Source organism: Cinclus cinclus, chromosome 6, assembly GCF_963662255.1.
Source record: "Cinclus cinclus chromosome 6, bCinCin1.1, whole genome shotgun sequence".
Classification (NCBI taxonomy): domain Eukaryota; kingdom Metazoa; phylum Chordata; class Aves; order Passeriformes; family Cinclidae; genus Cinclus; species Cinclus cinclus.
This window is the reverse complement of record NC_085051.1, coordinates 35933737-35961471: the sequence shown is the minus strand read 5'-3', so window position 1 is coordinate 35961471 and position 27735 is coordinate 35933737. Positions and strand designations below refer to the sequence as shown.

The 27735-nt window shown below is 39.0% G+C and overlaps 2 protein-coding genes across 7 annotated transcripts in view; both read left to right on the top strand.

Annotated features, from left to right (window-relative positions):
• HEATR5A (HEAT repeat containing 5A) overlaps positions 1-5590 on the top strand; it is a 52671-nt gene extending 47081 nt beyond the window's left edge. Inside the window, exons 32-35 of the mRNA XM_062494344.1 lie at positions 1593-1817; positions 3254-3408; positions 4798-5011; positions 5289-5590. Coding sequence (XP_062350328.1) covers positions 1593-1817; positions 3254-3408; positions 4798-5011; positions 5289-5590 — 896 coding nt within the window. The remainder of the gene's footprint in view (positions 1-1592; positions 1818-3253; positions 3409-4797; positions 5012-5288) is intronic.
• Positions 5591-21215: 15625 nt separating this feature from the next.
• Positions 21216-27735, top strand: part of HECTD1 (HECT domain E3 ubiquitin protein ligase 1) — a 65892-nt gene continuing 59372 nt past the window's right edge. For 4 of the 6 annotated variants that reach the window (XM_062494668.1, XM_062494667.1, XM_062494671.1 and 1 more), the window contains exons 1-2: positions 21217-23986; positions 25536-25639. The gene's annotated coding sequence lies outside the window, so the exon portion shown is untranslated. Of the gene's footprint in view, positions 23987-25535; positions 25640-27735 lie in introns of all 6 variants that reach the window. The other 2 variants (XM_062494670.1, XM_062494669.1) reach the window with 2 other exon arrangements.

The window sequence follows — 27735 nt, the reverse complement described above, 5'->3', positions numbered from 1 at the left end:
GGAAATAAATATAGCATCCCCTGTATCTGAGGACAACTGTCTTGTGTAAAAAATAATCTGTGATTTTTTTCTCACTGTAGTTGTTTGTGTCGTTAGCTGTCCCTATTATTCAGGATCAGACCACAGGGAATGTTTACACTAGAGAAGATAAACATTTTGTTCAGGTGACTAAAAAGAGGAACTTAAGCTTGCTTATACAGTCAGTTGGATATGGAAGCAGCTCCAAAAGTTGGCTCACATATTCAAAGAGATGAGAATTCCTCTGTGGAATTGTATTTTTTTTTTCCCCTTTAGTGGGTAACTGAAGTTACAGTGACTGCCATGTCTCTTGCTTCAGACACCTGTCATGATATGTTTGCATTAAAAAAATTGCAAGTAAATTATGTTCATGACCTACATTTCCTACTGAATTCCAACAGTAAATTTTCGGAGTGTTTGCTGTCCGAAAATAGATGTCCTCAGCTTCAGAAAATACTTGTACATTAAGTCAGAGATCCTCATTATTCAGCAGGTCTCTCATGAATATCAGTACATTAAAATCTTAAAAACATAAGCATTTTGCTTTTAAGCAAATGAGATAAGCATATTAAGCCATATGTTTAACTCTGTGCTTTGCTGAGTCATAACTTAGGACAGGAGCAACACGTAAGTAAGCAGAATTTCTGGATTTCCTCCAGTATATGCAGAATTCTGCATTACTGTTAGATTCCAAGATATAAAAATAAGTGAAACTGCTATGCCACATTATTCCTGTGAATTTTAAAGCCTTTTTAGTGGTCTCTTATGACTGGTCAACTGTCAGATTCTCAGACGTAAAAAATCTATTTAGTAGCCTAAGGCACAATCTGCTTCTCTCCTTAGGTCTTCTGTTTTCCAATATATTTTTCTAGAAGCTTCTACTTAAATTCTAGGGGGTTTTAGACATATATTTATTCTGAAGTTCTTATTACTCTTACTAAATTCTTGGCTTCAGTGATTTCCTGGAGCAATGGCATCCTTAGCTAACCACACATCATGTGGTAGAAGTGTTTCCTCTTGCCAGTTTTGAAATGACCCCCTGTTAATTTCCTTCTTTGTATTGTCTTCACCTTCAAAATACACTTAGATTCTTATACTTTGTATTCTACTCTTCTTTCTATGTAGTGGTATATACAAAGAATATACTGTGTACCAGTATATATACTGGTGTATACTGTACACACTTTGTATACTTCATGGTATACATAGTATACTTCCATGGGCTCTCTTCCATGAGAACCATCTCCTCAGTGGTTCTGATCTTTCTGTTCTTACTTTTCTCTGAATTACATAAATCCACACTTTATGTAGTAAAAACCATCAAGGAAAATATGTACCATGCTTATTTTAAAGGGGGAGAAGTTCAAGTTCACAGTCTGACTCCCTGTTTGTTCTAGCAGGCCACATGGCATTTCAGATCTTCTCTTCAAATTACCAGTGCCTCTATTCATAGATATTCTTTAAAATGATAAATTATAAATAGAAAAGAGAATCCAAGAAAACTGCTTCCTTTTTTTAATGTAAAAGGTACCTGCATTTTTATTTCTGTGAAATTAATTTGCATTGTTTTACAGGAAGTGTTTCAGTTCTTCCTACAATTTTGTACCTAATTATTGGAGTACTTAAAGAAACTGCAGTGAAATTGCGAGATGGCCAGTTACCTCTGACTGTTGCTGCATCTCTACAAGCTCTTAAAGGACTCTTGTCTTCTCCAATGGCTCGAGCAGAGAAGAGTCAGAATGCTTGGACTGATCTTCTACGCAGTGCTTTGATCACAGTGCTTGACTGTTGGGATCAAGGTAAGCACAGGTATTGGATTTGAGTTAAAAATGAGAAATGTTTGTGTGAAACGTTGTTTGGTTTTATTTAAATTGAATTCAAAAGACTTCTCTCTTAGTCACAAGAGAATTAGCTGGTTACCAAGTACTGTTGGAATTCTGGTGTGATCTTGTCTCTACAGTCCGTATGAGAAATCATCTATAAAAGTATAAACATGGGTGTCGTGATTTAAGCCCAGCTGGAAATCAAACACCATGCAGCCACTCATTCAACCTCCACTCCCTCTTCCCCCCATCCTAGTGGAGTGGGAAGAAGAATCAAAGTAAAACTTGTATGTTGAGATAAGAACAGTCTAATAATTGAAACTAAAATAAAATAAAGTAATAATGGCAAATTATAATAATAGTGATAGCAAAAAGAGAAAAACAGGTGATGCATTGTTCAGTTGCTTACCACCCTCTGACCAGTGCCCTTCCTGAACCCAGATCATCTGCCCTTCCAAGTAACTCCCCCCAGTCTGTTTACTGGGCATGATGTTCTGTGGTGTGGAATATCCCTTTGGTCTGTTTGGGTTACCCATCCCAGCCATGCTCCCTCCCAGTTTCATTTGCTTATCTTCTTACTGGCACAGCATGAGACAAGGGGAGAAGTCCTTGACTTGGGAGAAGCACAACTTTGCAAAAACCAAAACATCAGCGTGTTATCAACACAATTCTCAATCTGAATCCAAAACACAGCACTGCAACAGCTACTGAGAAGAAATTAGCTGTACCCCAGCTGAAACGAGGACAGTGGGTTTGCAGGCTTACTCCTGTGTTGTGTAGTGCCACAGTGTAGTTCTATGGTATGAAGGCATAAACAGGAGCTATGGCTTCAGTGTACAGCTGAGCATAAAAGACAGCTGTATACTGAGTTAGTAGCTCTAGTGAAGCAAAGGGTATTAAAACAGTCGTGCAAGGAAAAAATTTTTGTCTTAATCAGTTTACTGTGTGCTGCTGCTTCAACTTCTTGAGTTTGTAGTATTTTCGTTGTTCCTTACATTTAATCTCTTAGGTTGTAGCTTGTTGTTGGAACTTTTGTTTACAAAATTATTCAAAACTTTTAGCAAAATAATATATATTTTAAATGCAAATTTTATATTATTCTCAAATCGATTGTACTCTAATATGTCACACTAGATCCTCAAAGATATGTATTGTACTTTATACAAAGAAACAGTGGAGTAGGAGTATGCTATAATTTCTAAATAGGCATAGATCACCCCTGAATTCCCATTTTGGCCTTGGGTTTTATTGCAGTAAAAGTCCATCTCACTGTGTCAGAGGATGTCACGTATTTGAAAAAAAGATGTTCCTAAAGAAATGTAGACATTGATATTTCTATTCCACCTCTTTGTACCACTTGAACTCATAGAATTTTTAATGCAAATCTAACAATTTCCTTACTTTGTTGACAGTAGATGGCATTCTGCAAGAACTTGATGAAGTCAGCCTTCTCACTGCTATTGCAGTATTTGTTATGTCTACCAGCCCAGAAGTTACTACTGTAGAGTGCCTTCAGAAGCGTTGTATTGAGAAGTTTAAAGCAACACTTGACTCAAAAGATCCTCTTGTAAGTACTGGTGAAGTTATTAGAATGTCACTACCATACTGAATGAATAATAGCTTATTTTAGTTGTGTTGCTAGTCCTGTGTGTGGATGGAAGTTAATTCTCTGCTGACTATATCTGTTGTATTTTAAAACACAGTTTGAACAAGACCATGTCCAGCAGTGTACTTAATCATTGTTCTCTATGCAATTCTTTACTGCTATTATTTATTTTTTTACTGTGTCAGACTCAGTGCTTTATACATTGCAAAGTACACAATACAGTTGTGTAGTATTTCAGGCACGTGTCAAATTTTGTTTGTTCATTTTATCTTCAACACAAGATGCTGTCTTTGGCACCGGAAATCCCTCAGCTGTGAGTCTTTGAGAGCTGGAGCAAGTACCGCTACAAAACCATTGCTGTCCCACAAGCATCAGCTCCTGGCCACTGCTGGATGCAGCTTACTGAACTAGATTAATGCTTTTTTCTGACCTTGCATAAATATTTTCATGAAGTGGCATTAGATTATAGTCCCACAGTTCATGTATTACTGTCCTTCACCTAAAAGGAAGGTATCAGGGGAAAAAAAAGTTTTTATACAAATGGCTTTTTTAGGTATTTGGACTACCTCATTTTCAACGTTCAGCTCTGAAAATGGCATGAATTAGATTTCATGATTGTTAGAATTCACTGTAAGTTGCTTTTCTTGCATCTTATCTATATATATTTGTGTAGTAATAAAAAAATAAACAAGGCTTCATTTACTTGAGAAATAACTGTAAGACAAGACGTTTTCATATATCAGTACATTCCTAATATTGTAAACTTTGGTTTTCACTGTTAGGAAACTGAAAATGCCAAATATGACTACAAGGAAATATTAGCATGCATTTGCAAACTTCATCCAAGTATTTAGGCATCAGAGCCGTTCAGAAATTATGTGGGAACTTGGCAGTTTCAGTCCTATAGACTTCCAAAGAGATGCAAGCTATTTCACCATTTAAAGCATTTTAAAGTTGTGCCTACAGTTTGACAGGGAACTTGCTTACATTTTAAGTACCACTTTTTCAGTATTATTGCACTTTTGCTAAGAAGAGAGTATTTTCAAAATAATACTAATCTTCAAACAAAAATAGGGGTTTTTTCCTTAACTAAAAAATGTCAGAAGATATAAGACTTGATGGAAAGGAACAGAAAGCATGATCTAGTTTCTGTTAATAATTTATTACAAGTTCTAATGGTCCTGTAAAGTATTACACATGAGCAACCTGCAGCCTGAGGAATTTTCAAGTTGTGAGGCACATTTTTCTCCCTCTCAAAAATTTTATCTGACAAGCTGACAGATTTAGAATACACAGAGATGTATTTTGAACTGTAATGCTTGGTAACTGCAAATTTGGTTTTCCCTTTAGGTACAGTGTAAATGCTACCAGCTGCTGCTCTCCATCTTTCAGCATCCAAACAAAACTGTGTCATACCCTTACATCCATTCTTTAGCACCATCCATTGTGGGGAAACTGCAGGAAACAGAAAAAGCAAAACCTGAAAATGCTGCTGAACTTCAAGTAATTCAGGAGGGAATAAAGGTGGTTACAGCTCTGACAGCTGCTGCTGATGAACAACACCGTAAGTTACTTCCATTTTTTGTGCCTGGAGCATTAAAGATGCTCAAAGTTGCCATAAATAACAAACTAAAACAAAAAGAACCACTAGGAATTCAGTCCTGAACACTAATTACTAACAAAATTTCTTGCAGGATTGTTGGGTTTTTTACCCTGCAGTTCAGCTAACATTTGCAGCTTTACAGTTTGAATTAAATCTTAACTTAGAGAAATACTTCTAGTTAGAATTTGATACTATTTTTAAAAATTGTGTTTTTAAGTTCTGTTTTCAATGTTTATAGGTGCTCACTTGGTGACCTGCTTTCTTCCCATCCTTATTTCCTTTCTTTTGGATGAAAATGCACTGGTTTCTGCTACAATCTCTGCAAAAAATCTACATGAGTTTGCTTTGCAAACTCTGATGCAGATTGGTCCACAGTACTCATCAGTTTTTAAAAAACTAATGGCCTCCTCTCCAACCATGAAAGCCAGGCTTGAGTCAGCTGTTAAAGGCAATCAAGAAAGCATCAAAGTGAAGACTACTAAACATGCAAAAAATCCTGGGAAAAGTTCAAGCATTCAGCTAAAGACCAATTTTCTTTAAAGCCCCATATTGTCATTTTATGTACTTTGATATCAACAGCCAAAAAGTCCCTTTTAATTTCTAATCACAAAGGAGTGTCATGTGTTTCAGTTTGTGCTGAAGTATTACAGAAAGTTTTTAAGAGAAAGCAAGTCTCTAGATAACTTTCTGTTAGTGTAAGACTTCTTAAATATCTCTAAACACTATGAGCAAATCAGAGGTCATCAAATCTGTATTTTTTTAAATTATTTTGGACTAAAATATCAGAAATGTACATGCCTATATTTAAAAAATATAGTGAACTTCACCATAGATATATTTAGGAGCATCCCACACTTAGCCATTAAGTAATGTTAACTTTTTTTTTTTTAATCAGTATTTGTCAAAAATAAGTTACTGCAATTGGTTTTTGGATTTAACAGGGACATAAATTTACTTACAGATTGTAATCTATGCTAATTACTAATTCAGCACACTGCATCATTCATTAAACAGATTAAATATCCTTGTAAGCCTTATAATAGTTTATTGTTAATCTCAGAAAATTCAACTCAATAAAGGTAATATGGATAGCTTTAATCCTAATAACATCTTGAGCTGGCCAAGATGTAACAAATGCTGTGAAATACAGCTCTACAGTGCCTCTCTGGGGACTGTGGTCCTTTCCAGAGTGGGACTGGCATGCATATGTAAGGATTGACAGGCTCGGTGCCTTGCTGCTTGACACAGTCCCTCTTTTCAGGATGTGTACTTTGATAAGTTTGTATTAGGGGAGCCAGGCAATAGATCACATATCCTGTCCAGGACTGGACAGCAATTTTAATGTACTGTGCCTCAATTCAGACCTCTGCTCTATCTGGATGGATGTTCCCTGATCTTTGAATGATCGCTGATACATACATACATGTAATTTAATTTCTGTATCTCTGCAGTGAGAGATAGAAGTATTTGAAGTCACCTTGTCTTGTATCTATAAATAGAGTGCAACAAACTCATAATAATAAGAAGTATGTAATTAACATTTTTAGCAAGGAACATATTTTAATATAGAAAAATAACCATCAAAACTGCAATGGCTATGAAGTATTTTCTAAGTACAATGTATTGACTCCTTTCTTAACAGCAGTATTACCTAAACCAAACACTGTCAAACTGAGGATACTATTTTCCTTCTTGAATCTAATTGCTTTAAAAGGAAGAAGAAAAAAATATTTACAGAACTGAGAAACACACTGTGACTCAGGAAGAGTGTGATGTACTGTATTTTATTAGAAGTTTTGTATATAAATATAACTGTAAATTGTACATAATTAACAATTTGACCAAAGTTCTAACAATTCTTTTTTCTAATTTACGTAAATAAAGCTAATTTTCTTCACTTAATATTTGTCTTAGTTATTTTGTCCAATAGCAGAGGAACTCTTAAGTACATGTGTATCAGAAAAAAATTGTTGTATGCTGCCTCAAGGAAACTAATAATAAATGTTTGGGTTGGATGCATCAAGGACTTGACATTGCAGGTCCTTCTCTGTTGTGAGTAGCACAATGAGTAAATAAGTAGGGACTTTTTTCTATAAATCCCTGTTTTGTGCCAAATGCTGAAATGTGCAAACTGTGGGAAGATGGATGAGGTGCCTTCCATCTTTCCCTGGAGAGTCAGAAGTCCTGTGTTCCATCTCTTCATTGAAGTCAAATCTGTCGTTGCTGGCTGTGTTAAAAGAGATTTATATTAGATTTGGTATTTGCTCATCTTTATCTCGTTAGTATTTTTTTATCATGTTCCTTTACCCTTCCAGGCTTACTGGTGGGATTTTTTGTTTTGTTTTGTTCCCCAAGGCTGCTTCTGGAAAATCATAGATTCTTATGAAACTTAAAACATTTAAATGAAACTGAAGTCATGTTTGCTGTCAAAATGGTTAAATATATTTGCTGAGGAAGTTAGTTGCTACAAAAGGTATTTGTGGCTACTTTTTTTGTTTTCTGTCATGTATAGCAATGTGCCAACATTTTTTTTTATGTTGAGAAGGCAATCTATTGAAAACCTACTTTGCTCAAAAACTTTTAAGAAGCTTATTCAAATTGCAAGAGCATCAAGGAAAGCTGCTAAAAGCCAAAAATTAAAGTTTAGGGCAGCTTAGTCCTAGATTTCTTAGGATGTCTTGTTGCAGTAGCTCACAGCTGAGCCATTGAGAAGTGCCATAATTATGTGATTTGACATTTCTTGATCAAGTCTTGTGGCCACATGTGGAAAGTACCATTTTCAACATATCTGTGTATTGCACAAGCAAAACTTATTCCAATAAAGAGATCTGCTGCTAATTCTTAATGTCAATTGTCAGTTAGGACAAATGTGTGAGCTTTATTTATCCAGATAGTTAATTTATTCACATAGGAAAAATACCTGTGCCCTGAGTTCTACTTTCGTACATACACATAAACAATGAGCTGGATTGCATGAATGATACCACTCTTTTTAAAATTTGTAAAAGGTATCTTAGAGATACTACCTTGTTTCATTTATTAAAAAATTTGGCCTTTAGATATCATGTGTCTTTGATGCAGTCTTACAAGGAACTTGCATAATTTTTTTTTTTTTCCTGAAGAAATAAGACCACAGAGCAGTTTTGGCTTCAGTTCCACTCATCCTTTTTAGGCATTGCCTGACATGCAGCCTCTCATGTTTAGCCAAGCAAAAAGAGCCAAACATGTTTAGCCATAAATCAGAGGCCCATTTTCAGCACTCCTGGTTCTTGTGTCCCTTGCCTTCTTTCTGATTGTTTTTTTTGTGCCATTTCTCTACAAGAACCAATACATTTTTTTCCAGTAAATTGTCTTTGCAATGAAGCATGTGGCCTGCATGCTTGTTTACTTTGTATGTTTCCACTGTTTATACAAGAAGTTTAATGGGTTTGTGTGACACAAGATCCTGTCTATGTCTAACCTCAAGTGCATATATACACATACGAGTACATCATGGGATGTGCTATTTAAGTGCTGTGCAAAAATTATTTGCAGACAACTTTCTGTTGACTGCAACAAACCAGAATTGGTCAAAACTGCAAAAGCATCACACAGCTGGGATGTAGCGGGTTCTAACTGGATACAAGTCTGTAGCACTGCAGCTGAAATAGCAGCTTTTCTGTTACTATTGCTTAGACTAGAATTAAATCTGAGACTGACCTGACCAAGGTGCACAAGTCACCTTCAGGCTGACAGAGGTAACAGTCTAGTGATGCACATATCACCATAAAATTGGATTATCAAATACACAGGAAGCATATTAGATATTTCTGTTAATGAATGTCAGCTACTAATTGGAATTTCCGAAAAGACTTTTTTTCCCTTCAAGACTGCCATAGCAGTATCAGAGTGAGTTGTTGCAATTGCAGGAGTGGTGGAGGGATCCAGGATCGTTTTCTGGTTTATCAGGAGTAACAGTAATGCTGCTTAGTAGGGAATCAGGTGGAGAATTCAGCAGCATTTCAATATAGCCTTAATTTGAATAAAGTTGGATTTATCTGTGACAGTAACAACATATGAGGGGTCACTGTGACAGTCTCCTCTAAAGCGTAGTCCCTAATCTCAGCACTAGGTATACATGTTTTGTTTCCAGGTTCCTGAAATGTAACTCTCTTATCAGTAGGCAGTTAGTCAGAAACAGTTTCCAAGAAAAACATGATGTTTCTTGAGCAGTACTGATCTACTAATAAACCACTTGTGCTTCCTGCCTGTGGAAAACCTAGCCAATGATACTTCAAACTAAGCAAGAAAGCAAAGGGGAAAAATCTTAGACAATTAGCACTTTGTTTAGGAAGAACATACAGCAAGGTGGATTACTTGTCTACTTCTCTGCACTGGGGTATCAAAAGCCACTGGAAGAGTCACTCCACTCTTGTCTTGAAAGTAGCATTGCTTGGCCAGCCCTGATCCTGTGGGTATTCCTAGATACTGCTTTTTGCACATGAGAACCTCTAATTCTAAAAACTGGCTAATAAATTGACTTTCTGCAGCCAAGTGTTAAAGGAAGTGCTCAGATTTGTCCATGGCACTTCAGCAGGAACAACTCTGGAGCTGTTGCTGTCAATGACATTTCACAGAGGACTCCCATTCAATTAGCTGAAGTATGTAGCAAGCAGTTCAAGCTGTTTAATGACAGTGGGCTATAGATTCAAAGACATCAAAATTAAAAGGCATATTTGGCCACACATGACATGCTCTACCTGCCTCTAACATATTCAAAATAATGAATACTGGAAGTTGATGATGCAAAATTAAATAAGCCTGCTGCATTTGATACATGATGTTATCCGCCCAAGGGAACCCTGAATATGTCAGGGTTACACCACCAACTTAGCCAAAATGTGTGGTTCTTACTTTGACTTTGATGTGTGGTTCTGGATTTTTTAAGCTTTTTTTTTTTTTTTTCCCCTAAAATATTCTCTGGATTCTCTGGAGAATTAGTGGTTTATTCCATATAACAATGAAAGGGGAAGTTGCATCTAAATATAGCAAAAGTAGGCTGAAGATATCGTCAGAGAATCTGGTCAATGCAAAAGCAGGCTTTTAAAACCTCCTGCAGTAACCTGTGGTATATTAACCCAAATTCACTCATTCTATAGCCAAATAGCTGTTGTGGTCTATGGTCCTTATGTCACTTCCATACTCCTGTTTATCTGAAATGCAAACTCTCATTCTAAAAGGAAGAATGTAGCATCAAATCCCTTTCCTCTGTGCTTGCGTTCCAGCTGCTTAATGGTGGCACATGCAGGAGGAAACAAGTTGTGAGGATGAGGAGCAGCCAGAGCAGAGCCTGATGTGTGTGTGCATTATGTGTGCCTGTGCCAGTTTGCCTACTTACTGCACAGAAAAACTTACATGTATAAAGAGGTTTGCAGATGAAGAAAATCTGTTTCTAAAAGTTGCTGATAAGGAGCTAAATTTAGTAATGACCAAGATTGATAAAGTGCCATTCTCAGCTACACCCTTATAATTTGCAATTGTGTAGCCTAAGAAAAAATGCAGTGTTAATATTCATGTATTAAAATTATGTGAACTATCTCACGGCCAATACAGAATTACTGAGAATCCCTCTTGCTACTAGTGGTAATTTTTTTTTATTATAACCTTCTCTTGGGACAGTTTTGTTTATGGTATTTTTTGTAAGCCTTTTTTTCTTCCCACTGCATCAGTTCTCTGCATACTTTTCCACAAAAAACAAATAAGGTTTTGTAAGAGACGCATTTTCTGTGGCATTATGAAGTACAGGCCTCAAGTATTCTGGAAACAATTTTGATTTATGTCTAAGAATAGAAATATTATGCAATTTGAAATTACAGCCTATCATTATGAAGGCAAATGCTCTTAACCTCATCTTCACTCATGTAAAATTCATTCAGACACCAAGAAAAAATTGTCACAGATGTATGCATGTTTTATGGGAAATACAAGGATAACTGGTTCAAGCTGCTGCCACCAAATTAACCTGAAATTCAGTTAAGGGAATAAAATAATTTGCTTATAAGAAAAAAGCAGGTACTTCTTCAAGCGCATTTATTAAATAATCAAGGATGGGATGAAGAGGGGAAATAGAAGAGGCAATACAAATGAATGTATTTTCCCCTCCAATCTGAGGCATATGGCAAGCTGCCAGCCACAGTAATGTGGCCAGCGGGAGGGTGGGAGGGTAGATGGGCTTATTTTTAGTCCATTCCTCCCAGTTTCCTTTTGAAATCAACAAATCTGGGTATAATTTACTTTTGTGGATTGAGAATTCTTAAGCTGGTTGGAGAGAGAGTCTCAAGAATGAGTGATCTTTAGTTGGTCTTGAGCCACAATCAGTTGGAGTGTACTTCCTGGCACCCTCTTAACCATACAGTAAATGTAGATACATGCTGACCCTTGGGGCTTAAAAACTTGAGTCTTCTATCCTGATTTTCCCACATAATTTTGGAAATGTGTCCCTGTCCAGGTACAGGAAGCAAAGATAGTCAGTGAGCATCTGTGAGGGCATCTGCACCTGGAGAAGCTATGAGTCAACTTTTTCTGAGTAGGCAGTTTTCTACCTTTCCAGCAGGTTTCTGTAGCCCCTGCTCACACAGGCACCTGTTCTGGGATGGCACCGGTCAGTGCAGCTACTGCTGAGATGTGTGTCTCTGTGTGTGTGTGTCTGTGTGTGTCTGTGTCTCTGTCTGTGTCTGTGTCTCTGTGTGTGTGTGTCTGTGTGTGTCTGTGTCTCTGTCTGTGTCTGTGTCTCTGTGTGTGTGTGTCTGTGTGTGTGTGTCTGTGTCTCTGTCTGTGTCTCTGTGTGTGTGTGTCTGTGTGTGTCTGTGTCTCTGTCTGTGTCTGTGTCTCTGTGTGTGTGTGTCTGTGTGTGTGTGTCTGTGTCTCTGTCTGTGTCTCTGTGTGTGTGTGTCTGTGTGTGTCTGTGTCTCTGTCTGTGTCTGTGTCTCTGTGTGTGTGTGTCTGTGTGTGTGTGTCTGTGTGTGTCTGTGTCTCTGTCTGTGTCTCTGTGTGTGTGTGTCTGTGTGTGTCTGTGTCTCTGTCTGTGTCTGTGTCTCTGTGTGTGTGTGTCTGTGTGTGTGTGTCTGTGTGTGTCTGTGTCTCTGTCTGTGTCTCTGTGTGTGTGTGTCTGTGTCTCTGTGTGTGTCTGTCTGCATCTGTCTGTGTCTCTGTGTGTGTGTCTGTGTCTGTGTGTGTGTGTCTGTGTCTGTGTGTGTGTGTCTGTGTGTCTGTCTGTGTCTGTGTGTCTCTGTGTGTGTGTGTGTCTGTGTCTGCGTCTGTCTGTGTCTCTGTGTGTGTGTGTCTGTGTGTGTGTGTGTCTGTGTGTCTCTGTGTGTGTGTGTGTGTCTCTGTGTGTGTGTCTGTGTGTGTCTGTGTGTCTGTCTGTGTCTGTGTGTCTGTGTGTGTGTGTGTGTGTCTGTGTCTCTGTGTGTGTGTGTCTGTGTGTGTCTGTGTCTGTGTGTGTGTGTGTGTGTGTCTGTCTGTGTCTGTGTGTCTCTGTGTGTGTGTGTCTGTCGTTTTTTGTTGCACAGTCACTGACAGTGGCCCAGATCTGTGCTGAAACTGTTGCTGGTCAAGTGCTACCAGCCTTTATGGATAAATTCAAATAGTAGTGGAACTGGGCTGATCTTCCCATTGTTCTAGGCCATAGTATAGGCATGTCTCTCCCTGGCATCCTTCAGAGCAGCGGTTGCTGAAGCCTGTCAACACATACGTACTTATCCACACAATATCCTGCTTGTTCTCTGCACTTGCAACAACATTCAGAACCATGAACTGCAATGATTTAGGATAAGCAGCAGTCACTAAAGGCCTCTGGAGATTTTCTTGGCTAAAACAGAAGAGAAATGGCTGTTGAATGTACTGGCTAAAGAGCAGAGAGACTACAGAAGCAGGCAATGCCTGTGGAAACTGGCTGTTCCAGGCTGTGGTACATCTTGGCTGGATCAACTTTATTTTTGGTGGTTAGGATTTGAAACTATATTCTTCACTGGTTTGTTCTGGACTTTACCTAAATGAATGGCTTTCAATGCCATAATTTTCTCCTTCAGGAGGTAATGAATACATTAACTAGCAGGGGTTCTCTCCTAGCCCTCTAGGTTTGTGAAGTTGTACCTAGACTATACAGAATTCTCCCAGAACAATTGAATATTTGTTTGTTTGTTTGTTTGTTTGTTTTAAAATCTGTGTATTTCTAGTAAGTGGAAGGAGTTAGGCAGACATGCAAGTATCTAAAATCCAATTCCTCTTCTTGCTAAAATCCCAGAACTGGAACTATGTGCAACTTGCTCTTAGAGATCTTTTCGGGTTGTGTTCCTTTTGTTCAGGTAGCCAACACCCAACCATGACTTGCTGAGTGATTTGTGCTGAGTCCAAGTGCTGGAGGGCAATGTGCTCCAGTGAGCCAGGAGAGATGGCTGTGGAGACAGGACAGCTCAGAGGAAAAAGCAGCAGGAAAGGAGCAAATACAAAGGCTGCTGAGGAAGCAACGACATTCTAGAGAGATCTTTTCAAATCAAACAAGTGCTGAAGGATTAGGGCAGGACAGAAAGGAAGGAACAGGGAAGCAGAACAAGAGACACACACATGGCTAGTAAAAGAAGGTAGAGAAAATAATAATTAAATCAGTCATCTTGTTGATTCATTGCTTCAAAACAGCTTGTGTGAAATATCATAACTTAATAGTTAACTGGAATCCTAAAAAATATTTTAGAAATTAAGCTGCTCTGGTTTGTAAAGTTCACACAATTTTCTGTTACATGAGATTTTCTTGTTCTATTTTGTGTGCCTATTATTTAGGAAGAGACTGCCAACCAGCCATGTAAATCAAAGAAAAACACTTAGCAGTAGCAGCGCAGGATGAGACAAGTTAACAACGTTACTATAGAAAGTAATGCAGTTACTTGCATACAATACAGGGAGTCTCTACCTGTTACTAAAATATGCAAAGCTGACACAACAGGTTCACATTCTGTACAGTCTCCAAGTAAACCATGAAAATAACCGCTGCAATGATGGAAACTTCATCAGAAAGCACTGCTTCTTATATACACACAAAAGGAAAATGTTATATATTATGCAAAGCAGGAGGACAAGTTAGCAATGATGTAACTCATCAGCAGCAAGAGCAGCCACACGCCCTGGTTTTCATTGCCTTTACAGTTCTGGTTACAACACCTGTGCACACATGCTTTGGATATTTACATCTACAGATTTTGAAATTGCTTATGAGGAGTGAATTGAATGGCAAAATCTTCACCACTCTTCTTAGATTAGGATTTTGACCTCAATGGGTGGGTAGCCTTTGGAAATTAAGACCATTCCTTGATGGGTGTTCAGAGGCCAGAGGGAAGGCAGAGCTGGGAAGTGTCTCTGTTCAGTGCAGAGGAATTTTTCCTGGGTGGGTAGATGGGACCAGAGTGCATTTACTGGTTCCTGGTTACTGTGATCCCAGGGAACTGCTAGCTGCCTGTAATTGCTGGCAACAGGGCAGCAATTCCCTTCAGGGCAGGGAAGAAAGAATAAATACCTTCATTTAATTATAGCTTATTCTTTCTCCCCACTTAAGAAGAAATGGAAGCTGCTGATAACACAGTCTGCACAAAGTAGGCCTGAGATGGGAACTGTTTTTAAAAATACAAATAAATATGCTTATTGTCCTTTTGGGGAGAGAGGCACTGGAAACAAATCATGGAGGTGCCAGAGAAAACATTCTGTGAATAATAAATATTACTGTGCCCTTGTTTGTGCCTCCCCAACCCAACCCCACAAAAGAAAATCTAGTTCCTTGCAAAGTGCCAGCCTTATCGACCTTGGCAGACATGCATTGAGGCCACATGGACCACTGTCATGCAAATAAGATTCTTGCTGTACAGGTTGTCTAGTTAAGAAGTACTAATAGTAGCTGGTAGCAAATGCTGTCTAGAAATCAGAGCTTCTGAATTTCTTCATAGCTACAGCATGGCCAGTGAACTGGCATTTATAACAGAGTTGTTCCATGGCAAAATAATGTTTGTGGAGTGGTCGAGGTTTTAAACTTTTCTCATTTCAAAATCCAAGATTCTCCTGCGTCTTAGCTGAACTGTCAGTGTTGGCTCCTATTCTACTAACTAGACCACTAGAACTGGTGAATAAATTCTCAGTAATTAGCATTTTACCGAGGTAAACATTGTACCAAGTAAGAATCCTGAAAACCAAATAATCCCAGGAAACCTCCAAAAACTTAATAAAAATTTGATATTATTTGTAAACTTAAGAAAATTGGCTATTTATCATTACATGGTAAAATGTTTATATAAAGTAAGTGTAGGGAAGCTTTTTTCCTGGTTTGTTTCTGGTCTAAAATCACATTACTCCATTTCTTCAAAGTAGGTTAGACTCAAAACCAGGTGGGATACATTTATCGAAGGGTGGTGATGAGATTAACTTAATATTTTTCATTTTGGTATCTGATCAGTCACTGTATTTTTTTTGGTTTTCAAGCTGGAGTTTGTGGATCTGTTTAAGTATTGAAACACACAAAAATGTGTGCCTTTTTTTTCCCTGTAGGTCCACCATTTACTGCATTTTTCAGACATCTGGAGTGACCTGAACTTTGATGTAAGGCTGAGATTAATGTTATCCTACAAAGAACATTCTGATTCCATAGCTCTGAAAGCTGAAAGCAACACTTAAACACAATTTAAATAAAATCAAAATGTTCTGGATTTTTAAAATCCAACCTTGATTTTAAATACTGTAATTTCCTGGAATTTCAAGTAATTTAGCATGTAAATCTTGAGTGAAAGTACTTGCATGTAAGTCTGGAGTGAAAATGGGAGAGAGGAAAAAAGATTGGGCACACTGTCAAGGAAAATTTTGAATTTACTGCAAATTTGATTTAGACATAGCATCATTTCCGGGGAGAAAAAAATAGTATGGGAGGCTACTTTTCAGAAGTACTGTATCAGCGTTATTGAACTGGTTCAGAGGTTTTTTGAGAAGTGTTCGCACTGGCCTGTCAGATAGACACAGCCTTGCTGCCCCCATCACCAGGCCTGAATGAAGTACTCCAGGGGGTTCCTGCTGGGACAGGAGGGAAAGCAGGAGCTTGTGGGTTGGTGGCAGAGTGTACTTAGGAGTGCCTGCAAGTGCAGGAGTACTGTGGGACTCCCAGCTCCCTCCTATCCGGTCTGCTTGAGCTTAATAGAAGTTTATGTATAGGATATGTCTGTCATCTGAAGGATGAGGTGGAAGAGGCCTGTTTGAAAGATGGAAAACCCAATGAACCACTTTTTCCATGTAAGCTATAACTTTGGGAATTTATTTAAGGCACTCTGGAGACCAAAATGTATTTCCTTAAAAATCCTTTATCCTTCTAACTTTCTGTGAAAACTGCACCAGAGAGCCGGTATTAATGGTATGGGAAAGAAGAGAGAGAATGGGAAGCTCTTTCAAAGGAATACTGGAGCAGGTGTTGCTGCAGTCCCATAAATGCTCTACATCTGACATCTGAAAGGCCCTGAGGATCAAAATACTTTATCAGTCAGGTTTGGTCTTAAATTGAGCGTGCCAGATAGCTCTAAGAATAGAGGCTATCTGAAAGGAAACCCAGCAGCATCACTGTGAAGTGATACTGAAATTATTGTTTCTATTTACATAATTTCTACTAATAAAATTAATTCTAATATTTAAATTGTCAGTCTTATGTATAACCATCTAATGCCATCAGAAAGAGAATCCTTCTCTAATGCAACTGCATATTTCAGATCAGTAGTACAAGATAGATTCGTTTTACATGTTTTTTTTTTCTTATTCTATGCTTTTATAAACCACAACTTGTACTGGCAGGACTGCCCTTTAATTTTAATTATTAAGCTTACTTTTAGTTCTCATCTGTGATTTGTGCTTACTCTTGACAGCATAAAGCATCACTGAGCTAAGCCAAGAAGTGTCAGCATACACCAGCACTTTGTTGGATCCTGCCAGTGCAAAAAGCTGATCAATTTAGCTACAGAAGCAGAGTGGGGAGGGAAACAAGTCTGGAGTTAATGCACAGACAGCACCACCATATTAATTACATACTGACCAAGGGTGCCATTTTCTCTTTTTTTAAGCTAAATATGTAATGTACCTCATAGTACAATTGGAATGATCTACCTTTTAATTTAAAACAATGAATGCAGATGTATGGTAATGGTGCTGATGTTTTAAAATCCTCTTATTTTGGAATGTCTTACTATGTCCCTAGTCAACTGTGATTGACAGAATACAGTTGATAATGACAGAAAATCTACCTTTCAAATTCTCCTGCACAAGTAAAGCAGCCATGTGGGATGTCTAAAACTGCTATGTCAGAGCACATCTCCTTAGGTACAGTTAGACAGAGGTTAAAACTAGAAGGCAGTAAGGAGTCAGATATTTAGATATTTATAGAGGAGACTCAAAACTGTATCATTTTACAGCTGAGAATGGTTTGTTGGTTGCATCTTCTAACCGTTTTAGGAAACAGCAGGGTATCTGTATCTACCACAACAGTTTATCAAGAAGAAAAGTAGATAGGGTTACAATCTTGAAGTCTTCATTATCTTCATTATCTTTATTATTTAAAACAGGATATTCTATTGCTACAACATAGTTCTGTTGAAGTATACATGAGGCACCAAACACTGAACTCAAAAATCTTATCTTTCTTGCCTAACACCATGGGAAGAAGTCTTTCACTTTCAAAAGCGCTTTTGGGTTAATTTCTGCCTACATTTACATGCATAAGCACCGACCAATTTTATACATTGGTGGAGTACAATATTGCTATGGAGGGCACAATTTACCTCCAAATATCAGTCTTAAGCCTTCTTCCTAAGGTTACTTGCTTGAGATAACTTGCAGGTATATTTGCTTGTAACTTCTATGGCCAGTAATGAATTGATTTTCTCAAAACATTGCTTACTGCTTTCCTATCAAATTACAAGTGATGTAAACACTGGACAACCCTCCAGCCCTGCCTGTGAGATGGGGCTGGATTCTGGCTTTGGTTTGTTGTCTAAGTTTCCCAATAAGGGAAGAAATTGAGTTGATGTGACATTGGGAAGGCCAGCTCCCTTCCACCTATATTCCCTTTCTTTCCAGTGCTGAGACAGAATCCTTTCCTCTGAGTGCATGTTCCTTGTCTGTGGGTCACCCCATGGCCAGGGAGTGCAGGTTAACTTGAAGCCATGATCCATATAGAAGTGCAAATGCAGAGCAGCTTCTGTTTTCCTCTTGGTTTTCTTTGCACAACCAAAAGAGTTAGCTCAATAGACTTGGGAGACCACTAATATGTAGACTTTGGAGCTAAACCATTGATTGTGTTATTCTGATCTGGTTTGTAGCCTTTGAATTTTCTGTTTACTGTTAATTCTGAGGGGGAGATGTCTTTTATCTCATATGTACAGAGAGGCCTGAATTTTCCCTAGGGCCTTTCAATATTTAAAATGCCTATCAACAACACTGGTCCTCCACTGTGAAATACTTGGCAATCATTAGCATAAGATTCAGCAGCCCCAAGCTATTCCTTCTCTCATCAGGGTCAGAGTAGGGACTGGGACATAGACTAATTGTTGTATGTGAAATATTACGGCAAAAATGACATAGACAATGTTTCTCCCCTAAAATAACTGCTGGCATTGTCAGTGCAGAACACCACTTACTTTGAGAACATGTTGTAAGCAGATAAGATTTCTCTATCAAAATAACTGTCCAACATTCCCTATAAATTAGCTTGCAAGAGGCAATCTCAATGGTGCTTCTCACAGAAATACAAGCAAAAAGTCTATCAGCTCTTTGTACTCTTTTGATCTTCAACTTGCTGCTTCCTAAACGAACAGAGCAGAACTGCCACTAGGTCTGGGTCTGGGTCTCACCTGAAAATGTCAAGCCAGCTAAGAATCTTGAACAAAACTTTAAATTTCTGTAGACTCAGTTTAGCTAAACTCCTATAGTCCAGGCTAGTATTTGAGCCCAATTGCATGCTGGCCCAGACTGGTAAGGCCTTACTGACATCTGTAGAATGGTATTTCTTTACAAAGATAATTTGGCCTGCTGATCTACAGGCTGGCACTGTATGAAAAAATGGGTAGAGTGCATTCTTGCTTTGATGCAGACTGACATACAATCACTTTAATAAGGGAACCTCTGTCCACTGAGACCAGTGTTTACACAGAAATTTTGCAGACAGCAAAGCCCCAAAGAGCTAATGTTTTGCAGTACAAAAATATAGTCTTATAACACAGAACTGATAGGAAAAGCTATATGCTTGGATAATAAAATAATGCTTGTGTCTTACTCTACATAACTAAGAGTCAATGCAATTGGAACACTGATATTAAAAGCTTAGCTGCAGAAATTTGGGCAGGAATTGGATTGGAACTACTTTACAGCTGACTTCATTTTTTGAGGTATTGGTACCAGGAGCACAGGAACTGAGATGTAAAATCCTGTGCACTAGTGGCAGTAATCTGTAACCTGTTCATGGATATTCAGTTTTACCAGCATAAGTCAATGGGTCCAAAATGGGTAAAATGTAGATTACAAAAAGAAAAATGGATATGAATTGTTTATCCTCTGCTACTCGCTTACTTATCAGGTGGGTCTCTGAACTCCTAAGGAATTAAAACACTGGTGATGAAACTTTAAAAAAATACAATAACCATGCCTTTAAAAAGAAGCAACTTGCAGTTTTCCTTATGTTTATGTTAGTTAACTGAAAACTCTTAGGCAAAAGATATGATAATTATACCAATTTTCTTCCATGGCCACTTATTCTCCTACAAAAATGCAGCTCCATCACAAAGCTATCTACTATCAGATCAAAAATATCTCCTTAATTGGACTGGGTCACAGTTTGAAATGTAGTGAGCAAAGATAGAGTTTGAATAGCCTTTCTCCCACCAGAAGTGCTGTTTAATCCAGCACAGCCTAGTATAAGGACATTGGAGACATATGAGTTTCTCATTCACAACCTACTTCTTCTAAGATCTTTCCTAAACAGGAATGTTTCAATTTGTTTTGAATGTTCTTTTTGTGTTTCTCATCCTCTTCCTCACATTCAACATAACAGAATGAATTTCAGGGCTTTGATCTTTAGGGGTTATTTCTGGTCTTTCCAAAAATATTTCTGTTAAGGAAGTTAAAAAAAAAAAATGGAAAACAAAAGCTAAGAAAATAGGAGAAATCCCCACAGCATAATTTTCTGCATTCACTAGCATTGGGTAGAGAATGAAAATCAATTCTGTTGATATGAAAAGTCCTTCTTCTGTCTTTGCAGAATCAGTTCTACATTTTCAGCCAGTTCTATGTAATACAGTTTGTAGCCTGGGAGTAAGTTCAAAGGTTACAGTAGAGGATGAATCCCAATATATGCACCATGTGATCTTCATTTATTAATAAAAATTAATGAGGAGAAAACTTGGTACACAGTTTATTTCCTGTAATATATTTCTCAAGGAATCTGCATTCTTTCCTTGCAGAAGTATAGACTTGAAGATCTGCAGAAACCTGGTTTCACATCTCTAGAACAATTCTAAACAAAGTATAGATTTAACTTGTTTGAATGTCACCTTTCATACAAACCCAACAATCCAAGCTCAGCTGAGATTGCAGAGTGTTAACTTTCTGATCAAACAAACCATCAGTGAATGTATACTACTTTCCCATTTTTCCTCACTGTCATCATTTGGGCAAGAAAGTTTTCCTGTTTACAGTAGTAAATGATAAAATTTTCTTCTTGTCTGACTCATGTGCCCTAGGACGGAGCTATTATTGAACGTCGCCATGCTCTACCACACTATTATGATTATTTTTCCTGGTTTGAGTGAACAATGTAGCTCTTTTCAGTTAGCAATTAATCTAGAAATTCAGATTTTAGAAGCTTGAAACTGTTTCCTCATTTTGCATGTCAAGATATTCAGTGGTGGTGAATAGGGCATAATTTCATGACAAGAATAGTAAAAAGCATTAGTACGCTTTTAATTAAGGAAAATTTACAATCTTTTCAATAAAACTCTAAGATGTATTTTTTTAACACCAGAATACAGAAGAATCATTTTTGCAATAAAAGACACTTTCTTCTTACTCTAAGTCTTCTCATCAGCAAAGGTAATTCAAATTAATTCATAATACTTCATCGAAGTTTTGGGACACACATCAAATGTTTGATAGGATTGCATATGTTTTACTCCTGTAACAACATAACAGAACTATGAGGAACAAATACCAAATCTTAATTAACCTTCTGATTCAGAAAGTCATAGCATAGATTGTGCCATTAAAACAGTAAGAAGTCCTGTGACGTGAATCACTGATCTTTCCTTGCACTTGCCTTGGATCAAGATTTATTGCTCTTGCCTATGGTACTAGCGGACAGGGTAGAGTTAGAAGCCTGAAATAGAGAACTCTTGCCTAAGTTCAGTCTCACTTTCCCCTTGGCACTTGGAGGTAGAAGGGAGATGAGTAATAGCAGCTTAATTTCTATTTTCTGTCTGAAGTATTGATATAACTGAAGCTAAACTGAGGTAGAAAGTAGTTAACTGATAGAAAGTTTACTTGTTTCTCACTCTTCAGCCTGGAACAGAAAAAAAATAAAAAAATTAAATTTGAAATAAAGAGCATTCCACAAACAAAAACTCACATAAGTGAGTTTACTTAGGAAAAAAACTCTGTAATGCATATGATTTTGAGCAGTAATTTCAGAAAGAAAAGATAATTTGAGAGCATTTGCCGATTTCTGAAAAACTCGCTCTTCTGTAGTCAGCTCTGAGGATAGCAGACTGAGGAAGGAGCTTCCAGGAAGCTGAGGCTCTGCTGAGGAGGAGTCCTCCCAGCTGAGCAATGACTCAGCCCCGTACCTCAGTAAACACCAGCATGTCACTCACATATTTATCACGTCAGCGCCGCTCGTGTGCTCAGCACATGGACGAGTAATTGCAAGAGCTGGCCTCCCAAAGAGGAAACCTCTCACCCAGCTCCTGCTGCAGGGTTGCGTCAGAGCCACATCGTAAACACACCTCGCTGTGCAGCAACACGGACTTGTTTGCCGATTGCCGGGCCTCCAAAGGCTGCCACGTACTTTTGGAAAGGCAAGACGCTGACACTATCTATGTTTGCGCTCCCCAGGCTTGTGCAACAGTGGAGTGGCTAAGAAGAGACTGTGGTAACGTAGGAGGATTTAAATCAAAAAAGTTTTTCACAACTGCATTTTATTTATGAAAAGAATATGCTTTCCATAAGAAAATCTTAACAATATAGTTAAATAGCCACATTCTATTAAACTAAGTCCTACTTGATATAGCAAGAAAGCTTCTGTAATATATGACCTTATTGCTTTGAAATGTGTCATAAACATTTAGTAACTTTTTGTTTATAAGTATAGTATTCATCCAAAAAATTAAATGTATGGAATTATTAATCTTTTGGATTTGGAGGAGTAGGTACTTTCAGTGTTTTCAGCTGTGTTATTGGGTGGGTGGCAGAGAAAAAAGTGTTAAAGCAAAAGAATAAACAATCCATAAATAACTTAACAGTTTATTTAACTGGGCACAGCCCTGGTCTTCAGCATAAACTACTCCCTTAAATTTATGGAGGTGTTCAGGGTCTGCTTATATCACCCTCTGATCTATTTACTACAGAAGAGCAATATTTTTGGAATCATCAACTTGGCATATACACTGAAGTAGGCAGATAGCTAACAAAAACATCAGTTATCCTGGCTTCTAGTTGCTGTATCAATTAAAAAAACATGAAGGAATCTGAGTCTTTTTGTACTGTTTGAATTGTAGGTGTATTTCAGCTTGATTGTTGGTCAGTTTTGTATTTTCTGTAACAGAAGCCCAATCATTCCACTCTGAAGTTTTCAAAACTTACTATCACACAGTGACATTAAGAGTGACCATGACATTCCTTCTGCTATCAGATGAAACCATACAGAAAACACCAGCCTGAACATAATATAAAAGCAGTAATAAATGTTATTCTTCTTGGAGCTATAAGTGAAAAAACACATAGGTATATTCTTTCCCATCATGAGAAGATGTTGCAGAATCCTAGCCAAAAGTGACTTCTTTTCAAAGTGAATCAAATCCTTTTGAGAACATCTGCAATGTCTTCTTGTTGAGAAGCTGTCTCAAGTGGGGTGTCCTTTACAGCAGGTCTCAGAATCTCTCTGTGTCTGCAACCCAATCCCTGACCCTTGCTACCCTCGTGGCATATTTTACTGATGTTCATGTGTCCCTGACACTATTCTAGTAACTGTGCTGACATTTTCTCTTTTAATGCCAGGTTTTAATTTTCAGGTAAATACTCAGTAAAAAATGATGGTAATTGCTCAATATAACACAAAGATCAATCTATGTTGACCCTATATGGCCTAATTTCCAAAGGTATTGTCAGTCACGTTGCCTGCTCAAGTGTAGTCATAAATTTATGGCATTATTTAGGACTGAATATACTAACATACCTCAGCAACTCCCAATTCCATAAGTGCTAAGACATTTCTGACTCCAGCATTACTATCTCCTTATTTTGTGAAGGAGGAAACAGACACGCAATGATTATGGGATTAGGCCAAGGTCATACATGAAGCGTCTGCCAGCTAGTGTTAGCATTTGGGTAATTTTCTAACCGAATGAAAAATATGTACCTTGCACAAGCACGGGGAACGGGAGCTGTTTCTGCAAGTTTCACACAATGCTCAGTGTGGTTTTCTTCAAAGCAGCTACAACAGTCAAGCTCCATTACTTGTCACTTCAATATATGCCATCACTTACCTTCCCCATCTGGCTGCACTAATCCACATGAAGTTCTGCTTCTCAGAAGGCTTAAAACCAGCGCTAATGGAATGATAGACGTGGGCTGGGAATTTGGGGGCCTGAACAAACCTTCACTCGTGTGAAAATTCAAATGAATGTGAGTAATTCCATACAAATGCAATTCTGATGTCTTTCTTATCTGCTAAGTTGTACTCTTACTTGCTGCTGATTTCCTTCTTGGTAAGTAGTAAGGAACAGCCACTTTTGAAGGGGCAGTTCTAGTCTGGATCAGTGCTATACACAGAGGGAGTCCGAAACAGTAACTTCAGGGGTATCACTTGCTGTGTTATATTTCAGTAGAGTACTATGACAAAGAGAGTGTTGAAAATAACTTGAATGCCCATCAGCACAGGAAGTGAAAAAAAAGTATTAATCAATTAGTCAATGAACATACATAAATTGTATGAAGTATATAATCAATGAAACAGAAATTATCTAGTCAGCATTCTTTTTCAGATTTGTTCTGGTGAGAAGAAATCACATAACAAGGAACAAAAATCACTAGCAAACTCCTAAATACTGTAAGCATTATCAGAATGCAAAAAGATCCTGATTGAAGCTGTAATATATTACTCAATGTACTTCTTTGAGTAAAAAAAAAATGGATATATGAAATTGGGCAATTCATGCAACAGGACATAGAAGTATTTATATTTCTCCTTTTAGAAATAATTGTGTAACTGAAAGATATTTCCAATATTTAAGTTTTGTACTCCTGTTTAATAGTACTTTAAGTACATTAATCATATTATTTTAAGCTACGGTATTTTTTTGATTTTGTTCCTAAATTGATCTGTATTTTTATATCCTCATATTGTCCACAAATAACCATGTATCTGTCTAGAGACCTGAACCAGAAGCTGCATTCTATGTGAAAATAATGAAATGTTTGTTTGATTTCAAAGTTTTTTTGCTCTTCAGAAGAAAATAATATTTCTCTATCTGACACTTTTCTTCACGAAAAAAGCAAAGGCAACTTTTCTAGCCTCATGCAACAGGAGCAAGGTCACTTAGCATATGCAGGTCTCATAAACCTGGCCTAATTCTGCTGCTTCTGTACTGGTGAAAAGTTAAAGACCAAGTTTCTAAATTAAAAGACTGTAGACTCAGTCGTCCTATTGCCTTGTGTCTTTAAGCATATCAGAAGTCTTCCTGACCTCTGAAGGACGAGCACAAGCAAAGGATACACATGTAAATCTTGGCTAAGCTGGAACAAGTCACAGTTAACAGAGATGTAGTATGGTAAGACAGAAGGGCTAAGCTGCCCTAGAAATCAGAAACAGAGACAAAAGAACTGCTGTTCTTGTGTTCTGAATAAAACCTGCACCAATAAAGATAACACTTTCTAGAGGTGTTATTACAACATCGACCAATAAAAATGTTGGCATTTGGCAAGTTTTAACCAAGCATGACTGCTATTGCCTTTTTTTTCAGTGTGTAGTTTTAGCCTCCTAATTACAGGAAATGTCTATGATGTAGGTAGGAGTGACATTCAAATGTACAATAATCTTATTTACTGTACTTATATTAATAGGCTTAAATTCCTTTGCAAAACATGTCATACTACAGAGAATGAAATTATTTTGAAAATCCTTCATTTTAAATTTCTAGCGGTTTGCTTCCTTTGTCTTTTAATCATTTGCAAGGTAATTGCACAGCATCTTGCGGCACATATGGCAGCGGACCACCCTACTGCAAAAGGTGTGTCAAGCTACACAGCGTAGCTGCAGAGCTTCAAACTCGCTGCTCGGTAAGAGCAACCTAAAATCTCCGCTCTGTAAGACCCAGCACCGCCACGCTTAAATCCGCCCATCAAATCCCTTTTAATGGAGGTGCTGGACGGGGATTAAAGTGTTTTCAAGAGTGGCCCCTGTAAAGTATAAGCCCCACCGTAAATGTAAAGAATATGATATTGAAGTAAATAACCAGAATATGCCAAGAAATAAAATGACCTGTAAACCATAAAAAAATAAATCTCCAGGCAGCCAAGGAAAGGCCACCCGAGCCGGGCAGGGCCCTTCGCCGGCCAGGCCGCGACCGGGGCTCCCCGGGCCCTGGCTCGCAGCTCCGCAGCGGCGGCGCGGGGCGGAGCGGAGCAGAGCCGAGCCGAGCGGTCCCCGGGAGCGGCCCCTTCTCCGCGGAGGTTGTCGCAGCGCCCCCGGCGGCCGCTCCGCCGCCTCAGCTCCGCCCCGAGCGCGGCTCCTGCCGCGCCCGCCCACCCCGCACCGGGCGGAGCGCCATGGATGCCGCTGGCCGTCGCCTGCCGCGGGGCTCCGGCTGCCGCCGCCACCGCCGCGCCGCTGCCCCGGTCTCGGCGTGGCGCTGAGGAGGGCTCTGCTCCGGCGAGGAGACTGCGGGAGGGCGAGGTGAGCGGCGGGGGTGGCGCGGGGCCCCTCCGGCTCGCGTTGGGAGACGGCGTCTTTCCCGAGCAGCCAGGCCGGGTCACCCTGCGCGGCCTGCGGCTCGACGGGAACTCGAGCGTCGCTGGCCGGGCCTGTCGGGCCGGGAGGGAGCGGGCCGGAGCTGCGGGCGGGGGGGAGGCGGCGGGTGCCGGAAAGTCTGTGCGAGGGGCCGGGGGCAGAGCGGAGCGGCGCTGCCGGGGAGCCCCTCACTCCGCCGGGTGCCCCGTGCGGGGGCGGCGAGGAGGGGGAGGCGGTGCCTGCCCTGCCCCGGGCGGCGCCGTGTGGGGAGGGGGCCGAAAGCGCCGCGCGGGCCCGGGGCCCGCCTGGTGTGTGCGAGCAGGCCCGGGCGGCGCGGGATGAGTGTGGCTGCGGCCTGGCCCCTGCTCTGGGGCGGCTCTCCCGGGAGTCCCGGCCGCTCGCCACGCTCCGTGTTCTGAGCGGTGGTTCCTGCATAGCCAGCTCGTCTGGGATGTGAGAACAGCAGGTGCCTGGGTTGAACTTACCTCACTTTCTCTGTCTCTTAATTTTCTTGTTTCTCTCGCTATCACCCGTCTCCCCGCTCCCGGAAATAACGATTTAGTCGTGTTAAGTACGGAGAGGTAGAATACTTATAACACGATCCCGCTTTTACTGTCTGAAAGTAGTTTTCTATAGGATTAGAGCAGGAAATGCAGTCTGTAACCATCTTGGAGAATCGTAGGCATTGTTTAAAAGACAGAAAATGATTTTACTAATATTAAATATATAACTGCCAAGCAGTAGTTATGTGATCTGTAATATTACTGCCCTAAATTATATAAAAATCCTATCTGTTGTACTTCTGTCACATCTTTGAGTTTGAAGATATTGTGAAAGAGCTGATTCAGTGTGTGTTTCTTCATATAATACTAATTTCTGATTCAGTTTTGTAGGCATGCCCTTGATGGAGTTATTTTTTAACTATTAACTCATTAGCAGCAAGTAAACAAGTAGGCAGACTTTGTCCAGATCAAGATTCTTCCTCCCACATCACCTTCCCCCTGTCTGTGAGGACACTGTCCAGCATTTCATATTTACCTATGAGTTTGATAAACAAATTCTTCTTTTCTAAGCTGTATTTTAAAAGAGCATTATTTTTCTTGTATGTCTAATTTGGAGAGATTGGTTTGTAACCCATTAGTTTTTACATGAGAATAGTCATGTTTGCTGTATTTTTAGGCAGGAGAGGTGAATTTGACTCTTTGTTAAACACAATGTAAAAAGCAAGCACATATGCCAAAAATATGTTAACATTTTTAAGGGACTTTTTTGGTCTTCATCTTGCATATGCAACTGTGGCATTGGGCCAGCAAATAAAGTTGTTTTCCTTGTATGTATGTGAATTATTTGTCGTATTCACCCTTTTCTTTTTGAAAGTTATGAATTAAATATTTTTCTTCCAGAAAGTCCCCAAATAACCCAACAA